The 19702-nt window shown below is 43.7% G+C and overlaps 2 protein-coding genes across 4 annotated transcripts in view; both read left to right on the top strand.

Moving 5' to 3' along the window:
- LOC109866316 (tyrosine-protein kinase Fyn) overlaps window positions 1-7343 on the top strand; it is a 72286-nt gene extending 64943 nt beyond the window's left edge. The window contains exons 8-13 of one of the 3 annotated variants that reach the window (XM_031800379.1): window positions 1183-1338; window positions 2867-3046; window positions 3626-3702; window positions 3929-4082; window positions 4370-4501; window positions 5409-7343. In XM_031800379.1, the coding sequence (XP_031656239.1) occupies window positions 1183-1338; window positions 2867-3046; window positions 3626-3702; window positions 3929-4082; window positions 4370-4501; window positions 5409-5617 (908 nt within the window). In that variant the 3' untranslated portion in view covers window positions 5618-7343. Of the gene's footprint in view, window positions 1-720; window positions 886-1182; window positions 1339-2866; window positions 3047-3625; window positions 3703-3928; window positions 4083-4369; window positions 4502-5408 lie in introns of all 3 variants that reach the window. The other 2 variants (XM_031800378.1, XM_031800380.1) reach the window with 2 other exon arrangements.
- Window positions 7344-11641: 4298 nt separating this feature from the next.
- On the top strand, window positions 11642-17452 carry traf3ip2a (TRAF3 interacting protein 2a). The gene is made up of 10 exons (XM_020454663.2): window positions 11642-11826; window positions 12180-12196; window positions 12361-12882; window positions 14190-14337; window positions 14583-14788; window positions 15036-15124; window positions 15221-15289; window positions 15982-16086; window positions 16393-16467; window positions 16598-17452. The coding sequence occupies exons 2-10, from the start codon at window positions 12181-12183 to the stop codon at window positions 16742-16744; spliced, it is 1377 nt and encodes a 458-aa protein (XP_020310252.1). The 5' UTR covers window positions 11642-11826; window position 12180; the 3' UTR covers window positions 16745-17452.
- Window positions 17453-19702: the final 2250 nt, after the last annotated feature.

Genomic DNA, 19702 nt, shown 5'->3' on the forward strand with positions numbered 1-19702 from the left:
CTCTCTCCCTCCTCTCTCTCCCTCCTCTCTCTCTCCCTCCTCTCTCTCCCTCTCCCTCTCTCTCTCTCCCTCCTCTCTCTCCCTCCCCTCCCTCTTCTCTCCTCTCTCCCCTCTCTCTCTCTCCCTCCTCTCTCTCTTCCTCCTCTCTCTCTCTCCTCTCTCCTCCTCTCTCCCTCCTCTCTCTCCCTCCTCTCTCTCTCTCTCTCTCTCCTCTCCTCCTTCTCTCTCCCTCCCTCTCTCTCTCTCTCCCTCCTCTCTCTCTCCTCCCTCCTCTCTCTCTCTCCCTCCTCTCTCTCTCCCTCCTCTCTCTCCCTCCTCTCTCTCCCTCTCTCTCTCCTCTCTCTCTCTCTCCTCCTCTCTCTCTTCCCTCTCTCTCTCTCCTCCTCTCTCTCTCTCCCTCCTCTCTCTCTCGCTCCTCTCTCTCTCTCCCTCCTCTTCTCTCTCTCCCTCCTCTCTCTCTCTCCCTCCTCTCTCTCTCTCTCCCTCCTCTCTCTCTCCCTCCTCTCCTCTCTCCCTCCTCTCTCTCTCCCTCCTCTCTCTCTCCCTCCTCTCTCTCTCTCACAGTGCTTTGCTAACTGCTTCTTTCAATCCCCTTCCTTCTCGATCTCACCCTGTGTCTCTGTATGCGCGTGTGTGTGTGTGTGTGTGTGTGTGTGTGTGTGTGTGTGTGTGTGTGTGTGTGTGTGTGTGTACGCACGCGCTCCTTGTGCCTGTGTGCAGAGCGGGCCGCGGGGCTGTGCTGTCGCTTGGTGGTGCCCTGCCACAAAGGGATGCCCCGCCTCACCGACCTGTCCGTCAAAACCAAAGACGTGTGGGAGATCCCGCGGGAGTCACTGCAGCTCATCAAGCGTCTGGGGAATGGGCAGTTTGGGGAGGTCTGGATGGGTACGGGCAGAGTCGCCTCCGTAAACGTCTGACCGCAGGCTGCGTGGAAGGGGGCCCCTGACTGAGCAAGCAGAGACATCAGACAGAGAACAGATTGACAGTCTACTCACAACCTTTCTCTTTGAGAGATTTGGCAGAGACCAAAAAAACAACATTTGTGTCTTCACTGTTAAATGAGATGTCTACAAGCTCCGCTCTCTCAGTTCAATATGGCCGCCTTCCATCTGCCTCTTTGCATGTTCCTCTCCCTGGTAGTTAACCCTGTGTGCCTTGACTTCCCTGTTCCTTCCCCTGTAGAGAGTGCGGATGGTTTGTGCTTTAATTTAACGGGTGTGTGTGTGAACTGCACCCCTGATACTATGGGCCTGACTCACGATTCCTGGGAAATCGCCAGAGACTCACTTGAGTTCGAAGTAAAGCTGGGGGCGGGATGTTTTGCTGAGGTGTGGTGTGGTAAGAGCAAAATAGTTCCATTACGTTCTTTTCATTTCTATTGAGGGGTGTCCGGGAGGGAAATTGTATAACTTACATGTATTTATTTCTAAATGTAAAGGGGTTTTATTGAATCACCTGAGGACTTTTTCAGTCCAGTCAGCAAAACACAAAAATAAACTTTTGTGCAGGTAGTTCTGTTCTGTATTATAATGGTTAGTAACATGTACGTTATCATTTCTTTCCCAGGATACCCTTAGATTTTTGCTAAAATTATTTGTATCATGCTTCAGTTGAGGCTTCAGGCTTAAATCAATAATCCTAGATTGACTTTTAAGCAAACAATCTCACTATTATTTTGAATGTATCCTGTGTTGAACTGGCTACATGGACGACATTTCAATCCAGAGATCGGGGGTGTGTCCTGTCCTGTTGTAACATTTCAACAGGCTGTTTAGGGGTTTGGAGTTTAAGTTGGGGCTAGTCCCAGCTGCTAGTGACACCCCTGGGATACCATTACCTCAGAACCCAGCGGGTGACCTCAGCACAGTAACGGCACAGCGCCAGGCCCCAAAATGGCCGACGAGGCCCAGCAGCCATAGCTGTGTCACTAATCAACACTGCTCTCAAGGATTTCTGAGTGCGCTCTTAAATGAAACCCGCCACAGTAGAAACGCATGTGAATTCCAAATGTCGCCGAATGACTGGAGCTCTGTCTTGCCTTTAGGTCAGAGCTGATATTTCTGAATTATTTACTGACACAGAACACATCCCAAATGGCATCATATTCCTTACTGTATATGGTGCAATACTTTTGGTCTAAACTGCTGCACTATATAGGGAATATCGTGCAATTTGCGACTGAGCCACAGAATAAGCTAAATGACCTTGTATGAAGAATCGACCATGATTTTCAATGGTTCAATATTGGGTGTATGTAAAGTACTGTAGAGAAGAACATTGGCATGGCCACACTGTGCTACAGTGCAGTAACAGCCACAGCTCCACAGAGGGGTTTTTACTTATGAGGCTGTTGCTTTTGTTAATCATCCTACAATGGGTTTATCCTTCCCCGTGTTGGTATATTGTGGGGTTTAAAACCTCACCAGATCTCTCTCGCGGCTTTTGAAAGCCATTTGAAATGAAGGGTCGCTAGAAATGTTATGCACATCGATGCGTCCCTCAGCACAACCTTTAAAGGCAAGCAGACTTCAATGTCCATTTCTGGGTTGTGTGCTGTGTTTGTTGGTATGCCAAAGCAAGAATGTTTTTAGATATGAACATACTAGATTGTACAACAGCAATGCCTAATTACATTCACAACAAAGTGGGGTCACGTCTTGCTTAGTGACGTGATGTGCCGTAGACATAATTGGACAGTTTTCCAGATTAAGTCTAGTCTTGGACTGAAAAGCCCGCTTCACGGATCATCTCCATTTGAATAACTTCTTAGTCCAACGCTAGGCTTAAACCGTGTCTAGGAAACCGGCCCCCCGGGAGTTGTGAGATGTGACGGCTGTACTAATTCTTTGTCCTTGGTGGGTAACAGGAACGTGGAACGGCACCACTAAGGTGGCGGTGAAGACTCTGAAGCCGGGCACCATGTCTCCTGAGTCCTTCCTGGAAGAAGCCCAGATCATGAAGAAGCTCCGGCATGACAAGCTGGTGCAGCTCTACGCTGTGGTGTCTGAGGAACCCATCTACATCGTCACTGAGTACATGGGCAAAGGTATTGTCACTCTCACTCTCACACATGAGTGGACGCATGTACACATAGTCAGACACACACACACACGCTATACATGGTGTAACACACACTCCCACCCACACACAGTTCATGTTGTGAAAGACACACACAGACCCACACGCAATACCTTTGTCCACGTACTCTGCGACGATGCCATGGAGGAAAAAGGGACCGGAGCACTCAGTCCAACATTGACGATGTGGTGAACCACCACCTTCGGTGACACGTTGTAGGTCCAGCTAGATCGACTGTGTAACCGCCTGCCTTGTCGCCGGCCCGGTAGTTGTTATTCCTCTGGAATATTGTTTTCATTCATTACGACAATAATGAGAGCCTATATTTAACTATGACGGAGTCGGCCAAGAAGCTGACATTTTACGAGCACCACAAGAAAGCGCTTCAGATCCGTGAATTAAGTATAGAAAAGGCTGGGATGGAAACTTTGATGTGATCGTTGTTTCGTTGGCAGGCTGGGAAGGAATCCCACATGTTGGTCATGTTTCAATAAAGATCTGCTATTTCAAATGCATGTCCTGACAACAGAAATCTCCTGTTGTTTAGGAAGCCTCCTGGATTTCCTGAAGGATGGGGAGGGACGAGGACTGAAACTGCCCAATCTGGTTGACATGGCAGCCCAGGTAAAGCCCTGATTTAAAAAAATGTCACTCATTCCGCTCGGTGTTTCTATAACGGAACTTGTGAGTGACTTCACAAACAAGACGACTCGGCAGCACTGACACTTCAAGACAGTGGTGTGTCACCGTGTGCAGCATTCTCTCTGGAACTAAGTCGAACGCAGTGCTTTTACCGTGTGTGTGTGTGTGTGTGTGTGTGTGTGTGTGTGTGTGTGTGTGTGTGTTCCAGGTGGCAGCAGGCATGGCGTACATCGAGAGGATGAACTACATCCACAGAGACCTGCGCTCGGCTAACATCCTGGTCGGGGACAACCTGGTGTGTAAGATCGCCGACTTTGGACTGGCCAGGCTGATTGAGGACAACGAGTACACAGCACGGCAAGGTGAGGTCACACACACAATAATGAAACACAGACACACACTAATGATTGCCTTAGGTCATGAAGGGAGTTCTTCCAACACTGGCCATAATGTGCTCATCATCACACCCTGACAGGATGTCAATGGCTCCCATTTCAGATCCAAACATGTGCTCACTGTCTGCCTATTCCACTGTACTACAGACTGGAACAGAGACACTGAGAGACACTCCCAGCTCTAGAGAGAAAGAATACCATAGCTAACTTACATTCTGTCATTTATTCATACCTCCCCCTCTGTTCTCTCCCAGGTGCTAAGTTCCCGATTAAGTGGACAGCCCCGGAGGCTGCGCTGTATGGAAAGTTCACCATCAAGTCAGACGTGTGGTCGTTTGGCATCCTGCTCACCGAGCTGGTCACCAAGGGACGTGTACCCTACCCAGGTGAGGAGGGTCAAATAACCAGAGGTTCAACGGTCACGTCTCCAATAGCACCCTGTTTAGTTTCTAGAACACTAGGGTCCCGGGGACTTTGTTGGATGCAACCCTTGTGATGTAATGGCCACATTCTGAGTTGAGTCCTCACTTGTATTGCAAATAGGTAGAGGACTATGATGCAATTATACACCACAACAAGAGCTTTTATAACAAGTGGCAGGCAGCTCCTGCTGTTTTACTGAGCGTTAAAAGAGAAGAAGGGGTCTTTAAACACGGCTGAGTGACTTTGTTTTCCTGATACAATCTGAGATTTATAACCGTAATCCAGGGCCTGCCTCTGGGCCGCTGCTGGTCCATGTGAGAGGGCTGGTCTTGGGCAGGGAGTTGACTGAGATCAGCCTCTCTGAGAGAGGGAGGGGGGATGGGGAACACATGTTTGTCCAGATGGGCCACGCTGCACTGGGCTGGGCTGGTGTGCGAAAAGAGGGAGGGAGGGGGAAGTGAGGGGAGGGTTTGCACGCTATGGGGGCCGAGCTGGGACTTAGGGGATAATAGCATCATCCTGGAAGATGTCTTAGCAGCTTTCTGACGCCCTCCCTCCGAACTGTTCTTGTTGATGCCGAGGCCACATCTCGTAGCTAGTGAAAAATAGCAATGGCAAGCCACTCCAACGTCCCCAGGTTGTAAAACGTTTGACCCCTGTGTTACGAGAAAGCTTTTCCCAGGTCCAAATGTTGCCTCAAGTTCAGCATCTCCAGTACGATGGTTGAATGCTCAATGTCTGTGTCATTAAGGTCATTCAGTGGAGGTAAAGTCTAAACCGATCTCTTTCATTGAACCGACTTATCGATTACTTGAAGAGCCTTTTTCTTTCCTTATCTCCGTCCGTCTGTCTGTCTGTCTGTGTGTGTAGGGATGAACAACCGGGAGGTGCTGGAGCAGGTGGAGCGAGGCTACAGGATGCCCTGTCCTCAGGACTGCCCCATCTCCCTCCACGAGCTCATGGTACAGTGCTGGAAGAAGGACGCCGAGGAAAGGCCCACCTTCGAGTACCTGCAGGCCTTCCTGGAGGACTACTTCACGGCCACGGAGCCGCAGTACCAGCCAGGGGACAACCTCTAAACGCTGGGCTCTGGGCTGGGGACTGGACTGAACCGTGGCTCTCTGGAGCCACACCAGGGACCCGTGCATCTTCCTCAGCTCAACAGAGCATCTTGTCTCAACTCTCCTCCAGCTCCCAACACTCTCAAACACTCTCTGTGGCAAACCCCGAGACAGACTCAACCGACTGGATACCAGAGATACCAGTTAGGAGAGAGGGAGGGAGGTTTGTGGGTGGTTGGGCTAGTTATGATGTAATGAAATGCCTGTATTCAATGTAAATAGGAACAGCTCCTCTGCCTAACTTTTGGTTTATGTTTTGGTGGTTTGTTTGCTTCTGTTATGGCATTTTGACTGATTTTCTCCATGATGATGATGATGATGATGATGATGATGATGGTGGTGATAAAGAAAATGGTCAATGAAGATGATCATTTCAAAAGGGCACCATGAGACCATGATATCTTGTCACTTCTAATCCAGAATATACAGGACATGTCTGTCAAAGCTAATATTTTTTTAATTATTTTTTGGGGGACAATTTAATGAACACCTCCATAAATTATTTATTTCATTTTTGCGGTTTTGCTCATGTATAAAAATAAATAAGAAAACCAGTCCTGAGTGTATTGCCTCAGTGTATAAATAATGTTTGGGGCAAAGTCATCTGTTTTACAGGGACTTGAGGCAAGCATGACAAAATACTCTGTAGAGATTTCTTTTGCACCTCATGGATTTAGTTTGATATGATTTTGCTTTTATTTTTTTCATCCTTGTAAAATAGTTTTGTTCTCCTCAAAGTAATAGATGTTAGGCTAATGCCGTAACAAAGTTATTTTACAAATAATGTATGTTACATTTTGCAATTACAGCCAAATGTGTGCGCATTATACTTTTGAACATATCTCTTCTCGCTTACCAGGTTTTAAGAAAAATAAATAACGGGGGAAAAGATTGGTCTTTCCAGGTATTATTTAGTGTATACTGGAAGGACATGATGTTTATTTAAGAAGAGAAGGATGCTAATCTCTGCTTTTAATGGTCTTATTTGAACCTGTATACGAGTTCAATTTTAGCAGCCATTCCAAGGCATCCATCTGATGGTCCTTGTTTCCTCCGTGCCGTGAAGCCATGTACTGGGAAGTCTTAGTGGGTAACATCTCTTCCTCTCTCTGTGAACAGTGACATGCCCCCATCCACCTGCTTCTCAAACTCATGTTCCACACTGTCGGTCTGTCTGTCTGCCTGTCTGCCTGCCTGTCTGCCTGTCTATGCAGCACAGCACCACCAGTAGGATCCTTCCTCAGCTCATTTCTGGACCACTTCCTTTGGATGACTTTATCTTTTTATGTTTAAACTGACGTGGATATCTGAAGTCTTGCGTCTCCTGTTTCAGAGTATGTTTTATTCAACCTTCATGGAGAGATCTCTGAGGAATGGTGTGTAATTGTATCTTCAGGGGGAACGTTGCAAAGACACTGGCGAAGCGGCCGGCTGTAGAGTTTGACCTTGTTTAATCTAAATGTAGTATTTGTTCTCATCTTACGATAGTTTAAGTGCTAATAAGGATCTGTTTAAGATTGAGCCCCCTCGTCGGTTTTACAGCTTAACAGTTTTAAAAGTGTCAGTAGCCTTCCTAGTGTTAATTCTTCTATTTTTCCATTTGTTAACATTTTCTGTTTTGTTAATTCAGTGGTTTGGCATTTGAAATTCAAGAAGAAACAATAAACATTTTACACTCTTTCCACTTATTTGATATATTATTTCATGCTATGGAATTGCTGCGTCTGTTGCTGTGTGTGTCTAGACATAATCCAACAGGCCTGTCCATCTCTGCCTTTGTGACCACACTGCTCCAGGGTGAAACAGAAGAGATTTAAAGAAGACACGCCAATGACATCATTGGACTGAAGTCTCTCCAGCACCTTAGCTGTATGTTGAGGGGAGGGCCAGCAGGCACCTAAGAAGGTGCTAAATGACTGCTACATGAATACAGGGTAGGCCTGCAGCTGGGATGAGGCACCGGTGCCAGCTAGTTTACAGGGGAACTCTACGGTCAGACCGATACACACACACACACACACACACACACAGCCTGCAGCTCATACAATCACCTCACAACTCGTCTAGCACATCGCCAACTCCATTGGTAAAGTTTGCAAAGGGACACCTCGACAATGGCAGTCACATGTTGGCTGATAAGCTGCAGGGCATTTGTTATCAGGTGAGAGTCACTGCACAAGCTCTGTAATAGAAGGGAAAAAAGTGTTACGTTAACTTTGTGCGTTCAACAGTCATCTTAAATTGTATTTTCTGTGAAGACCACAAGGGGGAGCCTTTTCCATCACTGTGTGTGATGGAAAATCACACTGTCGAAGTGTACTGAGCCCTATCAGCCAGCAGCTGCCAAGATTGGTGACTTCATTGAGGAATCATGGTGACTTGTTGTTTAACTTGTAATTCATCTCCTTGGATACATCACAATAACAATATGTCAATCAATATTGTTAGAAGGATATTACAAGAGTCTTATTTAAGCATATGAGATATGTTGATTTCCATGGCCTCGCTCTCACAGATCAATGTAAACCCACCAGAGGTCTGTCTACCTGTGCTTCAGGTGATGTGACACCTGTAGATGAGCCCTCTTTTCTATATGTAGATCTGGCTTCCCAGAGAGAGAGAGAGAGCAGGGAAGCTTTACCTGCAGCTGGCTGACTTGGTCCTCATCATCACCTAATACTACTGGACTGGACTGGGCTGGGCTGGGCTGGGCTGGGCTGGACTGAGCTGGGCTGGACTGCCAACACAGTGGATCTCTACTAAACCAGCAGGCTTGCCCCTCTGTGTAAGTCATCTGTACTACATCTTATTATTGTTACATACGCAAATCATTTTGATGGGATTCTTGTAGACAAGTGCGTGTTTTAGGGGGTTTTGAACATGTGTTTTTATTGTACTGGTAAAATGCAATACATTCATTACTTTAAGACATGAAGGTCAGTCAATACGGAACATTTCTAGAACTTTTAAAGTTTATTCAAGTGCAGCCGCAAAAACCATAAGGCGCTATGATGAAACTGGCTCTCATGAGGACCGCCACAGGAAAGGAAGACCCAGAGTTACCTCTGCTTCAGAGGAAAAGTTCATTAGAGTTACCAGCCTCAGAAATTGCAGCCCAAAGAAATGCTTCACAGAGTTCAAGTAACAGACACATCTCAACATCAACTGTTCAGATGAGACTGTGTGCATCAGACCTTCATGGTCGAATTGCTGCAAAGAAACTAAAGGACACCAATGAGAAGAAGAGACTTGCTTGTGCCAACACCAGAAATGGACATTAGACCAGTGGAAATTTGTTCTTTGGTCTGGAGTCCAAATTGGAGATTTTTGGTTCCAACCGCTGTGTCTTTGTGAGATGTGTTGTGGGTGAGTGGATGATCTCTGTATGTTTATTTCCCAACGTAAAGCATGGAGGAGGAGGTGTGATGGTGTGGGGGTGCTTTGATGGTGACACTGTCTGTGATTTATTTAGGATTCAAGGCACACTTAACCAGCATGGCCACCACAGCATTCTGCAGCGATACCCCATCCCATCTGGTTTGGGCTCATTTGTTTTTCAACAGGACAATGACCCAAAACACCTCCAGTCTGTGTAAGGGATAATTTACCAAGAAGGAGAGTGATGGAGTGCTGCATCAGATGACCTGGCCTCCACAATCCCCCAACCTCAACCAAATTGAGATGGTTTGGGATGAGTCGGATCACAGAGTGAAAGAAAAGCAGCCAACAAGTGTTCAGCATATGTGGGAACTCCTTCAAGACTATTGGAAAAGCATTCCAGGTGAAGCTGGTTGAGAGAATGACAAGAGTGTGCAAAGCTGTCATCAAGGCAAAGGGTGGATATTTGAAGAATCTAAAATATAAACTATATAACTATATCAACTATTTGTTTAAAAAAATAAAATTTTAAAAAGAAACAGCAAAGGAATAATTAATAAACATTTATTGGACTTTGCTAAATGGGCATCCAGATATAAAAAGGAAAGTGTTGTTGGTGATATATTGACACAGCACAGGTGAAATTGTATGTTTCCTAGTTCCAAGAAAAGAATGATTGGAACCACAGATATATGATCAAGATAACAGCACAAATTCATTTTATGTCCGTGTCAATACATTACCACACAGTCATTTCGACCCTTACAGTATATAAGCCTTTCAAGGTCATATGTACACAAGGGTCACGCTGTTATCCTATGCTATCCTATTCTATAGAGACTTCACATGCGCATGTTTCAGGTAGTCAAAAAGCCTTTGTCTGTTATTGTGTTAGTAGTCATCATCAGACATACGATGCACCCGCGCCACAATTATCAAGCGTGATCAAGATGTCTGACAAACCTGTTTCAACGGTGTTCCCCTTCCTCATTGAAATGTAACCTTAACAACATCCTGTCGATAAATAACCAACTCCAATCACAATATATCCATAAAGGCCCAGTAAAAAACAATGTTTTAAAAAATAAATAAATATAGTGCGCTTATTAATCTGTGATGTAACCCTTCTTGGTTCGTATCCATATATTGTTTATGTTTATTACACTGTGCTTATCTCTGTATCAATAATGTCCTCCCATCCAGCTACCCTAATGGGTTTATTGCAAGGATTACCATCTCTACTATTGCCTGGTACTGAGGATTAGGACTGAAACATGGAGGGGGCCAGTGTCTTAATCACTGTTCAGAAGGTCTACTACCCTTTGCTGTGCATTCTGGGATCCCAGGTGTGTGCATATCCTATATTTTTTGTGCTGTTTCCTAAATCTATATGTGTCTATGAGATGTTTCAGATGTTTCAGAACGTGAGTACATTTCATAGATACATTTCAAAGGAAATGTCACTACTCCAAACAGGATGCCACTGCTTTTAATTTCTTCTTCCTCCACCAATCTCTTCACGTTCTACATGATCTGCTTCCGTAACTGTGGGATGTCTGACACGGCCATCATCTACCTGAGCCGCCTGGGCCATCGTTGGACACCTCCTACCTGGTGTCAAGATTACCAGGCTGACCTGCGTGGGGCTATCATCCTGGTCTCCCACCTGGCCTCCGTGCCCATTGGCTGGAAGAAGAATTACACCATAGAGAGGAAGAATGTGACTCGTCCCCGGTGTCACTACAGGGACCATATCTAGTCTACCGTCCTGGTGTGGGTTACTATGATCCTCTCCGGTGGTATCCCCATCCCCCTGGTCATCATCTTCAACTCAGTGATTGGCCAGCACCTGATCAGTGCCAGCAGGTGGCTCACCAAGGAGGAGTGGCGTGTCATGCAGGGGTAGAGCACCAAGGGTGTGGTACGGAGGACCATCTTCCTGCTGGGCACGTTGTCTTTGACCTTTGTGGTGCTCAGTCTGCCGCGCTTAGTCACCTACTGCATCCTGCACACCAAGTACAACCACTATTGGTTCGACAGGAGTGACGACAAGAGAGAGACAGACTGGACTGTGACTGCCGTGACTGGACTCCAACTAAAGCCTCTCTACCAGATGCTAAGGCCGTTCTCAAATAAAACTCTCAGTTTACTTGTGAATATGATTTTTTAAACATTTTTAATTTAAATGCTTATTTTCTTGTTTTCTTCGCTGGATAACTTTAGAGTTATATAACTTGAGCTTTTTTCTATATTTTGTAAGAGTTTGTAGGGTCGTTCTGTGTTTTTGTTGTTGTTGTCTTTTCTTAGCAAAAGCAGCTCATGAATGTTAAAAGCGTGTTCACTTTAATGGGCTGTACACTTTCCGTGAATCAAGTGCCCTCATGTCTGTAGGTGTGCTTTTACTATGACAACTCAATCCACTTTAAATGACAAGGTTCGCCCTGACTGGTTGCAGAATTCCTGCTCTGTTTTCACAACAACCTGATTGGTGGACGTGAACTGCATGCCCCACATTATTTGCATAAATGGCGAAGGGGGACTCCCTTGCTTTGCCAGCACTGATCTCTTCCTCTAGACAAAAATTGTGGGAATGTTTCCTATTCGCTCCAGTGCAGATTTGCATATAGAGGGTGGAATACACGGCTCTGACACAGATAGGAGCCGGGGTCAGGTTTAACTGTTCAACTTGACTGTAAATGGCACCTGTGCTGTATGTTTTCATTGCTTGAAGTCAGGAGAATTTAGTAATTGACTTGTTTTTGCATTATTCCTTCACAGACACATTGCAGGTAAGTTAGTTGCTTGACTGGAGGACAAAGTTCACTTCCTTGGAATATACGTAATGTTTGGTCTGACTGGTTTTCGCTATGTATTATAGTGACTCTGTATAGCCAAAGGACAGCTTTGAGTTCTGTAGTCATAAGGGCTTTCCGTCGATCTGCTACATATCATAGATTTCTTTTCTTTCTTTTTTTACCCGTAAAAGAGTTTGTTTCACTTGTGAATGCAGTTTTTCTAAAAAAGTGTTGCCAGGAATGTCATGTCATTCTGCTATCCACAGAGCTCAGCTTTCATTCCTGTTAAACCACATTTGTTTCTGTTTCCTTTTTACAAACAAATCTATCCCTCGTCCTGAGAGAAGAATGGACTCTTTCACAGGTACGCCATTGTCAAATACAGCCCACACTACCACACCTATCGAAAAGGAAAGTTAACCTTACGCTAAACTCACTCTTACATATCACATCATTTTTTCCCCCTTCTTTACTTCTCCTAAATGGCTTAAGCTGAATTACATTGTCTGTTGTTGTTGTTGTTGTCAGATTCCCGTCGTCACAGAAGTATTCCGGTGGAGACAGATGAGTCAATGACATCATCAACACTGAACCTAGCATTGCCCTTGGACTGTGGGCAGTGCTCAGAACACAGAAAGAGGCCAAAGGAAGAGGCCTGGTTTTCCCCTGAGGTGACCATCAACGACGTAGGCCAGGTGGAATACCCCAAGGACGCCTGGAGAACCTCTACAGAAGACCCTCTGGGTAATCTTCGACCCCAGTTCAGAACCCCCTCCCTGCATCAGAAAGACATGTTCCCACATACCCCTGACCCTGTCGACCTCAGGTTACACTCCTACAGAGAGAGGGCTCAGTGGACTGAGGATTTGTCTTTCTCTGGGATTCTCCGGCGGGGAGCGGAGGGCTTCCCTGGTCCTCCCAGCTGGCCTCTACCTCAGGACTGTAACCTTGAAAGAGCAGAACACTTGGAGTCCCCTCTTTCTCTCAGGTCTGACTTAAATGACATCCACTGTGTCCCTCCGAGATACCCACCACACACGCCTCCTCGATGTAAGTAACGTGCTGTATATGACAACTGTATTCATATAATTAAATCGAAAAGATATAGATAAATTCATCCAAATGATACTGGAGCTGGGTCATTCCGCGAATAGAGTGCCTTTTTATCGTCAGATTCCCGTCGTCACAGGAGTATTCCGGTGGAGACAGATGAGTCAGAATGACATGACCCTTTGATATTTTAAGTGGAAATGATGTACTATTATTGCATTTTAAAGCATTTTAAACCACATGGACATTTTTCTAAATAATATGAATAGAGACTTGCTAAAGTGCCATGTTATATTTTTTGAACTGCCCTTCAATATAAACCACATGGACATTTTTCTAAATAATATGAATAGAGACTTGCTAAAGTGCCATGTTATATTTTTTGAACTGCCCTTCAATATAAACCACATGGACATTTTTATATATCAGATTTTTTAAATTTTAATATAGACTTGCCGAAATGCCAAAAATCAGAATTTTGAAAAGTCTGACTTTTTCGGACTGAACCCACTTAACCCCAAACGTTTGCCATGTTGTCACCGTCATTGTAAAGCTCTGGTTATTTTGTTGTTTTGATAAAGTCATTTCTGAAGATGATTATTTAGTTCATGTGATTTCTCCCTCGTTTTAAGGTCAACCCTGTTATGGGAACTGAACTCTCATTTTAATATGTTGAAACTATTTCTTGTTGAACATTGAACATTGAACATCTAATAGTCAAATCAGTGTGAAGGCAGATGAGCTGGTTCTACTCTTTTCGGCCATTGGTGTTTTTGTGGTTAAAACCTGTTACCCATATATAGATTGGCTATAAATGTTTTTATGTTTTTATATATATATATATATTCTTTAGCTCGCACTCTATTGCCTGTTGAAAACAACATGCTTCCATTCCTTCTGTCACAATGGGAGTTATGGCTGATATAAGATAAAATTGCCACAGTCAACCGTGTTACTTTAATTAGCACCTTTCTTCATTTAAATTCTTGAAATGGGAAAGCATGTTTTTACGAAGGGGAACATTATGAGCTCTTTATGACAGCAAATAAAAATGAGATGAAATAAAACATTTTATTTTGATTTTTTTACAGTTACCCCACCCAAAAGGCACTATTTTTTGTGGAATGACCAAGCTATATAACATTTTCTGGGAAGTAGGTGATGCTTTTGTTTAGGTTGTTGTTTATATTGCTGTCTGAAATATAGCCTGGATGATCCACGATCTATACTTCAGATAGGGATGATTTTAATTGGGAGCCCATCCAAGACAGGATGTTAAGAGCATGTCTTCTCACGTCCCTCTACAGGCCCTGATCAAGTGCACGGCAGGTGTCCGAGACTGTACACATGTCAGAAACCCGTAAATCAAACCTGTCCCCTCTATAATCGTCATCATTATAACCATCTTCACCCTACGGAACCTCAGCGGGAGCTTCAGCAAGACCCGCCATCCTGGTACACTAAATATCCCTATAACCTACTGGTCTAACATCAGATTATATCATTAGCCTAGATATCAAAACCAATTGGATTTCGCAAGTTCCTAGTATTGCTTTGTTTACAGTTTAATAGGAAATGTTTGGTGGGGATCCAGTTTTAGCACTAATGTCTGCTGGTGGGCATTAAAATATACATAAAATTCCTGTTTTATGAGTGTTTGGAGCAGACACCCAAATCTTCTATACCGTTTCCCTCTCTAGGACTCACACGGCTCAAAACAGACTATATGGACAAGGAGCTCTAAAAGCCCCCAGCCGGAATCTTCCTCAGCGTGTGGCCCCTCCCAGAGAGGTGATGTCTGAGGTCAGTGTGGTGCCCTCTTACCCAGTGTCCCCCGGCCAACCAGGTGAGGGAGGAACAGCTACACAGGAACAGAGGAAGACCATCAGTTTACCTGAGGAGTGCAGTAAGTGCATATCATTCTCCATCCCTCAGCAAAAACTTTATCCCCCCCCAAAAATTATATTAAAGTTTATTGTTCATTAAAAAGTGGATTTTCTGTGAATCAGAATAATTGTGTCACCTTATGGCCTTGGCTTGTAAGAGCTCAATATTAAGACTTAAAACCAAGTCTAACATCCACTAAAATGCAAATAGTTGTTTGAGTGCAATTAACATTCATGTGGATGCCATGCTTGTCTGTTTGATTGCAGGGAATGTTTTTATTACGTATTCTGTGGACACAGCCAGTGAGATGTTGACCTTCGTGAAGTTTCTGATAGATCAGGGCTTTAAACCAGCTGTAAGTTTGCAAACTGTATTTTCCATGGTCTTTTATTCAGAAATGTCTCAATATTTTAAACACTATTTTTTCATACATAATCCCTCTCTCTGGCAGATTGACATTTTTGATAATCCAGTCAGAAGAATGGACATCAACAAGTGGATGGACACCTATTTAAAGGATGTAAGTCTAAGCAGTCAGCATTTTTAGAGCATAAAATGGAGCTATTTAATGATGAAACTATACAGAAGCAAATGGGTAACACTTGGGTCAGTAATAAACCATTTATGAATCATTACTCCCACATTTGTAAATGTAAATAAATGAATTCTTCACAAATCTCTCTCTATATATCCCATAAATATCCTGTGTTGTGTGCTTATTCTTTTGCCAGGTACTGCTGGAATGTCTACCAATGGCTTGCCCATCTTTTTGTGAGAAATTACACTGGTCACTCAACGTATTTATAAAGCATAATTAGTGCTCACTTTAGATTAGGGGCTGCAAAAAAAAACATGTTACTAATGATTAGCGAATGGTTTATAAATGTGGGAGTAATGATTAATGAATGGTGAACACCCACTTTATAAATGCCCGATGAATAGTTTATTACAGACCCTTAAAGACATATTGCCAAAATCCCAAAGTACTTCTCCAGAGTCAGATAAACTTGTGGACACCATTTCTATGTCTCTGTGTCCAGTATGAAAGAAGTTACAGGTAGTTTCTCGAGCCAATGCTAACTAGTTAGCATTGGCTCGAGCAACTACCTCGAACTTCCTTCATTGGCCTCATTGACAAAATCCTGAAGTATCCCTTTAAAACGAAGTCTTATAAAATAAAAACTGAACTGACTATGAGATGCTGCGTTGCAGAAGTCAGTGCTGATCATCGTGGCCATCAGTCCTAAGTACAAGGCAGACGTGGAGGGATACGGGGAGGATGAGCATGGTCTCCACACCAAGTACATTCACACTCAGGTAGGCACTTATACATGCACGTGTAAGAATATATCAAATGAATGTGGGTAGCTACTGTCTTTTTTATTATTATTATTATGGAGTCTCAAGATTAGGACAGTGAGACAAAAAGGTTCTGGGCCTTGGCCACAGCCCCTCCTTGTCATGATGTAGCATAGGTATAAAACCCTGCTGTGTAATGCAAAGGGAAACATATACTGTACCACAGCCATGTATAGTTTATGTACAGTATGCATTTGATATGCAATGAAGACAATTCATAAAAGCACCAGGCGTTTATCTTTGAGCAACCTTTTCCCATTTTAGATCCAGAATGAGTTCATCCAACAGCACTGCCTTAATTTCCGACTGGTGCCCGTATTATTTCCCACTGCTACCAAGGTGAGTGGATAGTGAGATGTTATCTCCATGGGGATAGGATTCTATACTGTTGTGATATCCTGTTATATCCTCATGAGTCACTCACGCCGTGGTGTAATGTTACCTATCCCATTCCTGTCTTGTCCTCCAGAGACATGTCCCCGCTTGGCTCCAGAGTACCAGGATCTACCGCTGGCCCCAGGATACCCAAGACTTGGTTCTCCGTTTGCTAAGAGAGGAACGCTACATCGCCCCCTCTCTAGGGAAAGAGATGACCCTCTCTATTCGGCCTCTCTGAGAACTGCTAAACTGCTATAGACACGTTGTTTCTCTGGTACGTAATTGACTTGGATGTTTATATGGCAAATGATTATAGCCTTTTTTTTGTGCGCAACTGAAATTGTGTGTGGGCGGAGGCGTGTAATTTAGCACAATTCTCAAATAACCACAAGGTGGCAGTATTTACTTTTTCACGTTTCAAGTCCTAAAAATGTGCTTGCTTGACATGTTAGGAGTTAATAGTTACGCCTGACATTGTGTGGTGACTGTGTTCCTAATATTATGTGATCTGAATATATATTTTAATGGAAAGTAATAAATGTTGAATTTACATGCCACACTTTTTTTTATATCGTAGCCTATACTAACGTTGTTACTACTGTATTACCCAGAATAGCACTAAACCATGAGCAATGTAAAGGTCTCACACTTCTTTGGGTTATAGCAGATAAATAGAACAGGATGTAAAGGTGCTTTTAGGGGCCCCCTATTCATCCATGATTTAAGATCCACAGAGGGGCCACAGGAAGAATCTGTCACTAAAACATCAATCTTCTGCAACAGAGGGAGGGGCTAGGGTTCACACCTAACCTGCTCTTTACACTTGTATTTTATCTGTGGTGGTTACATCATCCTTTGATTAGCCAAACAAAACTATTTTCTGTCAATAATGGCAATCATACTCCACTGTAAATAACAATAAAGTATTAAAATGGTTGGTACTGTATTTCTCTGTGTTATGAGACATATGTCTGCTATTCTCAAAAAACAGCCAGTTGTAAATATCACTATCAGCCTAATGCATTCATTAACCATGAGAGCTTAGTTTCCTGCACCCATAAATCAGTTGCTTGTATGATTGTTCCAATACTTGCACCACACTATACAAAGCCTTATCTGGCCAACCCAAAGCAACCACAGGGTTTGGGGAAGGGGGAGATGAGATACTCTCCTGCAGGTGGCTTGGTGTGTGAAACTGAGCCTGTCATCTTATCAGTGAGGTGAGTGATTGATTAACCTGGGCAAACGGGGCTGTGCCTCCAGATTAGAAGTGGAAATTCTCCAACCATCAACAAGGATACAATTCCCTTCACAAGAGAGTTGTGTTAACTGTTGTATGTGAATACTTACCCAGAAATATATAGTTTAATCAGCTGTAGGCTATCCCGGATTGTGATGCATATGCCTAGCTCTCAGCAGAAAACTGCTATTAAACAGACTCACCTCATTTTCACCTGCGCTGATTGGTTTCCAGAGAAAGGGCCAAATCTCACTCAAGGTCAGAGCACACTCCCATTGACAGACGCTCCCACTCCATCCAGATGAAATGCTAACGGTACATTCTTCGTCATCAGGGACCCATTGAGTGTGGCTGTGTCCCCAGTCTGAGCTGAGTGTTCGGAGGGGTTTATGGGCCTTTCAGTGGACGAGAAAAGAGTGGGCTCTGCCCATCCACAACTACAGCCTGGTTTATTATGGAAATCTAGACGGAATTAAATGGACCAATGTGAAGCTTTAAAAGTCTATGACAGGGCAGTAGAAAGAAAGTGCAAAAAAATAGGCCTATAATAATAAAACAGACCATATTTGTTATGCAGTTGTGGCAAATATTGTTGTGTGCCACAATATTGTGTGGACTGACTGAAAGATCTCGTGGAATTTAGAACTATGTCCATTCTATTATGTTTGTCTATCTTGTCTTGTGGTAAATAAACATTATTTAGAACTAAGGGGAACAGGATTTAGAAACAAAATTGCATTCATATGGGAAATGCATTTATCAAAATATGGTAATTGTACTGTAATGATGTACTGTCGTGTAGTGAGGAACTTCGAGAAGTGTTCAAATAAGGACATGCTAGAAAGTGTGTTAGAGCCAATCACAGCATAGTGAACGTTAAAGTGATCCAATCATGCACGAGAGGAAAGGGTCTCGCCAGTGTCTTTTACGACTGCAATGTTTGGTTACGCAGAATGTAAACATGCTTCGGGAACTTGTCTTGAGCATGTATAGTAGTAGTATGTGGAAGTTTTGTTCTATAAAAATGTTATTGCGAAAGTCATTGCAATCGAAATCAGTTCATTTCAAGAGCATTTTGTAAACGTTCATCATTGGAAGGCGTCATTTCTATGGGTTTCGTTTTTTAAATAGTTTAGATCAGTGGAGTAGTATAATGAATTATTCGGGGACGTTAAGTCATTGAGGAGATTCGATTTTCTGGCCCGCGTTACCCCGGTGGATGGAGTTTGATTCGGGTCAAAAGTGATTGCATTGGTTTTGGAACGGTGCTTCCCCCCGTGCATGAGCCAAGTGCCATTCAAAACTCATGGCGAAATTCTCTTAAAACCAAAGTGAGGTAGCCCGAGGTTGATTAACCACGTGGAGTAATGAGGAGTCTGTGTTATCACATGCTAAAGTGAATGTTTTTTTTAAAAATAAAAACGCTTTATCTGCCGTCTCAGTAAAAACCAGTTTGAAAATTCAAACCTATATATATATATATTTTTTTTTTAAATAGACCTTGTATGTTTCTGGACGATGCGCCATGCTGACTTGTTAACAACATGACCGAGGGGCGCAGATTTACTGTTCTAATTGAGAAGGGCGTTCCTCCCTCGCCGCTTTTGCCCGCTCACGTCACGTGCCATATATTGGTGCACAGCGGCTCCGGTTAATAGAACTCCCTTATTATAAAACGGGTTGTTTGGATCCTGGATGCTGATTGGTTGATAGCAGGGAGCTATAGCTCCACAATCTCCTCATTCTCAGGGTAATGCCTATTAACCGTTCCATTAGATGTATCAATGCGCATCCACTGTCCCATAGCCCAGCCATTCAATATTCACAACCAAATAGGAAGATTTAAAAAAGCAGAACACGATTTTGCCTTTCATACCCATGTCCCGCCTAAAGATTTGTAAACCAATTGAAAACCTAACTTCCACTTGCGCGCTTGTAAACGGACCAATGCCAATC

This window comes from Oncorhynchus kisutch, linkage group LG21 (genome assembly GCF_002021735.2).
Source record: "Oncorhynchus kisutch isolate 150728-3 linkage group LG21, Okis_V2, whole genome shotgun sequence".
Lineage (NCBI taxonomy): Eukaryota > Metazoa > Chordata > Actinopteri > Salmoniformes > Salmonidae > Oncorhynchus > Oncorhynchus kisutch.